Below are 5,370 nucleotides of genomic sequence, written 5' to 3'. Positions count from 1 at the left end.
CTGACAGCAGCAGGATATCTCCAGAGTGCAGGAGACCCAGGAACATATTTTTGCACTGTGCCCAATGTGCAGCCACAGTGAGGAAGCTTCCCAAAAAATGAGGTTGTCTTCTGATAAAAGGCCCAATGCCAGCTGCAGCAGGAGGTTAAGGATTTCCCAATTCTCCCTGCAATCTTCCCAAAAAGTCCTTTCCCTGTGCAAGGTCTGATCTCCTGGCTGGGTGTTCACAGGGCAGCTCATGCAGAGCAGAAAGGGGTGAGTGTGTGAGCATGAAAGATACGTGGCTGAGCTCTGGCGCTCAGCCCAGCGCCACGCTGAGTCAGCGGGGAGGCTGTGCTGGCCGCGGCAGGGCCAGGGCTCTCCCTTCTGCTGGATCACCAGCCAGAGCACTGGGCTGTAAGAAACCCTACAAAGCAGCATGGTCCAGCAGAATTTCAGGGAGAGGTTTGGCCAGGGCAGAGAGGGAGGAAAAATGTTTTTCAGACAGACAGAGCCCAGTATTTCAAAAGGCAGAACTGGAACACAGAGAGGGCATGAGAACCAACCTCCTCCTCCTCCGCCGCTGTCTGTCTTTGTTTCCTTTTATCTTCCCTCAGCGCCTGAATAGCTGCTGACTGTATGTCAATGCTGTTTGGGGAAGAAGTGCGGGTTAATGAGAGTCAAACCTCATCTCTTTTCCTTCACATTTCTCCCCAAAGTCTAACCCCTCCTCTGAGCCAGGACTGGGTGTAACTCCCTCCAGAACCTACGGACTCTACTGCTGCACTGGAAACGGTGCTTTGGTATCACCCACCCAGGATTTGGGCACGAGCCCCCAGGACACTGACTGATAGACACCGAACTACAGAACTGCTTTGGGAACAAAGTTTGGGAGAATGGATTCCCAGCCCTTTGTTCCAACCATCAGGCAGGTTTTCAAGCCCTCTTAGCTGCAGCTTCCCTTTCATTCTGCACTGCATAATGTCACCTTGGGGAAAATACATAGATGCTGCTAGTGTCCAGATGGGATTGAAGGAGGCCAGACTTCCACCCCACAGCCACAAAGAGAAGGTGGAATAGTTCAGGTCCAGCAATGGGAGCTGGCTAGGGGCTGTGTTCCCTTCTGCCTCCCCCAACTCCCAAGAGATTACCCAGCAGGGCTTAGCACAGGAATGAAAAGCAGCTGCCACACGGCCTGTCTGCAGATAAAGGGCAGCAAAGGAATCCTGGCTGAATATACTCCTGTTGGATCAGCGTAGGGAACAGTGACAAGCACGCAAGGTCAGGCACAGAGAAAGGGGATCAAGGACATTTAAAGACACAACACAGCTGAGAGAGAGGGGTTTTTTTCCTTTTGGAAACCAGTCTCCATCTACAGAGCATCTTGGCTGCTGAACACTATGCTACTTACTGGGTGTCTACAACACAATCTGCGCACTCACCTTCCTGGGACAACTGTTACTTCTGCTACTAAGCTTCAGCAGCTCTTTCTTTTGAGACACACAGATCCGTCGCTGGAAGTCTGTACAGCAATTAAAGTTAAAAAATCCCAGCAGAGCCAGACTGCAGCGAAGTAATTCTTTATGCATTCCAGTCCAGAAAATATGTCCAGCAATAATTAGAACCAGAGAAGTGAAGATACATGCACATTTCAAAATTCTCCACGCCTGCAACACATTCTGCCTCTGCAGCTTCATTATAATCTACAGGAGCCGTCGTACTTCCAGGCACAGCTGGCTGCTCAGCTTCACTACAAGTCCCCAAGATTTGCTGTTTTCACAGAACACAGAATGGCCTCGATTGGAAAAGCCCTTTAAGCTCATCGAGTCCAATCATGAACCCAACACTGACCAGTCCCCGACTAACCCTTGTCCCTCAGCACTATGTCTACACGACTCTTCAATCCCTCCAGGGATGGGGACTCCACCACTGCCCTGGGCAACCCCTTCCAATGCCTCAGAACCCTTTCAGCAAAGAAATTCTTCCTCACATCCAACCTAAACTTAGACCTGCCCTTGTCAGAGCTCCAAAAGCCCAACAACCAGCAGCCCCTCTGACAAGGCCATCTCAAGTTGCCTGTTTAGCAGAGGTCAGTGGGATGACAGTGTAGATAAATGCAGGTGAATCATCAGCTCGATACATATGACAAGCAGGTAAACTCTACACTGCTCAAATTAGAGCTGGTAAATTGCATCTTACACTTGACAATGCCGTCAGCAGAGAGTCAGAGAAAGGTGAGCCAAGTGTCCACCAAAGACTCAGCTGGGACCTAACTAAACTCAGAATCAAGTGTTACTTACAACTGTCCTCTCCAGAGAGGTGCTAACACATTAATATGGACAGTACAGAGGATACAAAAGAGTCCACAGAGAACTTATCCAGAAAAACCAGAACATGATGTTACAAAGAAATCTAATATGGAGGAATGAGACCAGAATCCTTGCCTTTAAAAATAAGTTAACTAAAATCAACTGCCAGAATATGATGTAAGAGGTGATGTACTTTTAATCTCTTTTGTATCCAGAGTAATCGAAACGTCGCTGAAAGCTACTCAATATCCCCATGTGGTCAACGTACAAGCAAAAAGACACTTTCATCTCAGGAGTTAAATGGAAATCAGGAATTTTGAATAGAAATGTCATCTCTGGCTTAACAATACTTTTGCAACTACATCACTATAATTAGACAGCGAGGTTTACACAGGCTGAGATGGTGCCACTATCTCAGCATTTTCCATGGAAGCTCGTGACACTCTAAAGAAGTCACATAACTGCTGGGTGCACCTGCAGAAGGATTCACCCACTAACTCTAATAAAAGTTCTAGTCTCAAGCTATCTGCTTGCTAAACCCTTCCTGGCAGTTCTAGAAGTTTTCCAGTAACTCTGTGGATCACAGGAAAAGTTACAGAAAAATAGGGATACTTTCTGATTTAACCTGGATCAGCACATACTCTGCCAGCTTCAAAGGATCTATGCCAGATTCACGCTGCTGTCACTTCTGATTCTTCACCTCTACCTTTTTTCTGCCTCTTGGATCCGTGTTTGACTGTTCAGTCAGTTTATCTAGGTAGTCCAAGAGGACAATTAGCAAAAGGAAAACAAGCCCCTAAGAAATGTTATTTATTTCCCTTGTGTTGTCAAACCCACACGCTCAGAGGGAGTTGATCAGACAGGCTCCCTACAGATCCACCCTGATTTCAAACAGCCACAAAGAGTCTATTGCACAAGAAACTCACAACACGTCAGGTCCGTAGAGTTACATGGTTGAGACTTACAACTAGGACATAAACTAAATACCAGACTAAGCTCCTCTTTCCATGCCAAAATCCACTGCCACGTCCATGCTGTATTATTTCACTCTTAGAAAATCTGAGGGGGATCATAAACTAAATCATCAGGGATTTTCAATCAGCTGTTTAGCCATTTAGAAATGCAAACAGGATCCATTTTACTGAATGCCAAAGTCACAACAGCCAAACAAAAATCCCTCATTTCTAACTTCTGGAAAAGTTTGTGAAGACACTGGAGCTCGGCTCCAGTCCTCCCACCCAGCCTCCCAGTTTGGATTTCATAGAACATATAGATCACTAGAGGCTTCCCTTACATACGAGTTTATTTAAAGAAGTTGCAGAGACTCACAATTATCTACTTTCTAACCCATAAAATAAAAGGCAAGTGTAAACTTTAAAGCTTGCAATGTGGAAGAGAAATGCAATTTAAAACCTTCATTTCTTTTGCTATTACCTTCAAAATAGCTCCGCGGCCATGAATAATAAAAGCAATTCAAGAATAATAAACTGCCGGTCTCACCCCATCTCTGCCGGGTGTCAGCTTCTTTCTCTCCCGTCCTTTCTTCAGCTCCCCGAGATTCTCTCCACGTTTTGATTTATTTCTCCCTTCCTCTTTCTTTCTCTCTTTCTCCGGATCCGGATGCTCTTTAAATTTCCTCCGGAATTTCACTTTGTAATCTTGCTAGTTTTTGCTGTTGGCTCAAAACAACGCCCAGTAATCCCCGGAGGGTGCGGGGCAAGCTTCTTTCTCTCCCGTCCTTTCTTCAGCTCCCCGAGATTCTCTCCACGTTTTGATTTATTTCTCCCTTCCTCTTTCTTTCTCTCTTTCTCCGGATCCGGATGCTCTTTAAATTTCCTCCGGAATTTCACTTTGTAATCTTGCTAGTTTTTGCTGTTGGCTCAAAACAACGCCCAGTAATCCCCGGAGGGTGCGGGGCAGCAAGGGTAGGGGCCACCTGGATCCCCCCCAGCCCCGGTTGCGGGCGCCCACAGCCGGCACCAGCCCGGAGCGCTCGGGGGAACTGGGGCAGGCGCTGCGCTTCCCCCGCTCCGGCTCCCAGGATCCCTCCTTCCCTTCAGCATGGGAGGGGAGCGGCGGGATGAGCTGGTGCTGGTTTTTTTTACAAGCCCTTTCAGACAAAGGCGTCTCCTGTTCCAGCAACCCCGTAAGTTTATTTTTCCCCGCAGTCCAAAGAGGACAGTCACCTCCCGGAGCGTGGGTTCTTTGTTCTCTCTTCCCTACCCGCTCCCTCCCTCTCTGCCAACTGCCCCATCTCGGTCACATTTCTCCCGTTTCTTCTCTTGACTTTATTCCCGGGGCCGGCTCGGCGGCACCACCTGCCGGGAAGAACCGGGAAGAACCGGCCCTGCGCCCGCTGCCCCCGAGCACCCGCTGGGTGACGGCGCTGGGACTGGAATGGGTGCTGGTTACCCACGGAAAACTACAATAAATGAATTTAAAAGTCGTGTTCTTTAATCTCTAGTCTAGACGTCTATCAGAAACAGGGCCCTCTTTGTTGTTCTGTCTCTTCTGAAGTCATTTCTACAAGTGGAAAAATTAACATAAATCATGAATATATTTTTTTTTATGAAATAGGGAAATAGCCTGGGAAGAAGGGAGGCTGAAAAGCCTTGGGAGCAGAGAGGGTAATTAGCAATTAGCCACTCCCAATGTGCCGCTGTGGCCAGAGGAGCTAATGTCATCCAGCTGTGACAGCCAGGCAGGGAGCTGGAGAAGACAGGACAGGTACCTCTGCCCCCCCGGAGAACCCTCTGCCCCCCTGGAGAACCCTCTGCCCAGGGCCAGTGCCCACCTCTAGGATGCTGAACAACTAGAGAGGGCTCTTGGGAAGAGAAGAAACCATACTCTGTACTGAAAGAATAAAAGTGCTTCATATGTTCATCAGAGAACAGGGATTTGGTCATAACCATAAAAAACTTCCTGGTAAAAAGAAATTTTATCCAAGAGTGGTTTTGGGTTTGGCCAGCACAGGTGTCACAGCTCCACGGGCTGGAGGCAGAGGATGAACAGGTCAGTGTGGGAATAGGATGTACTTTTAATCATAAAATAATCAACTGGTTTGGGTTGGAAGGGACCTTAA

At 47.8% G+C, this 5,370-nt stretch overlaps 1 protein-coding gene across 1 annotated transcript in view; it reads right to left on the bottom strand.

Annotated features, from left to right (window-relative positions):
* Window positions 1–3,883, bottom strand: part of HOMER3 (homer scaffold protein 3) — a 22,677-nt gene extending 18,794 nt beyond the window's left edge. Inside the window, exon 1 of the mRNA XM_010173397.1 lies at window positions 3,789–3,883. Within this exon, the coding sequence (XP_010171699.1) occupies window positions 3,789–3,793 (5 nt within the window). The 5' untranslated portion in view covers window positions 3,794–3,883. The remainder of the gene's footprint in view (window positions 1–3,788) is intronic.
* Between the last annotated feature and the right edge of the window lie 1,487 nt (window positions 3,884–5,370).

The sequence above is a fragment of the Antrostomus carolinensis genome, unplaced genomic scaffold, assembly GCF_000700745.2.
Source record: "Antrostomus carolinensis isolate BGI_N321 unplaced genomic scaffold, ASM70074v2 scaffold6608, whole genome shotgun sequence".
In the NCBI taxonomy this organism is placed as follows: domain Eukaryota; kingdom Metazoa; phylum Chordata; class Aves; order Caprimulgiformes; family Caprimulgidae; genus Antrostomus; species Antrostomus carolinensis.
This window is presented reverse-complemented; position numbering and strand designations above follow the sequence as displayed.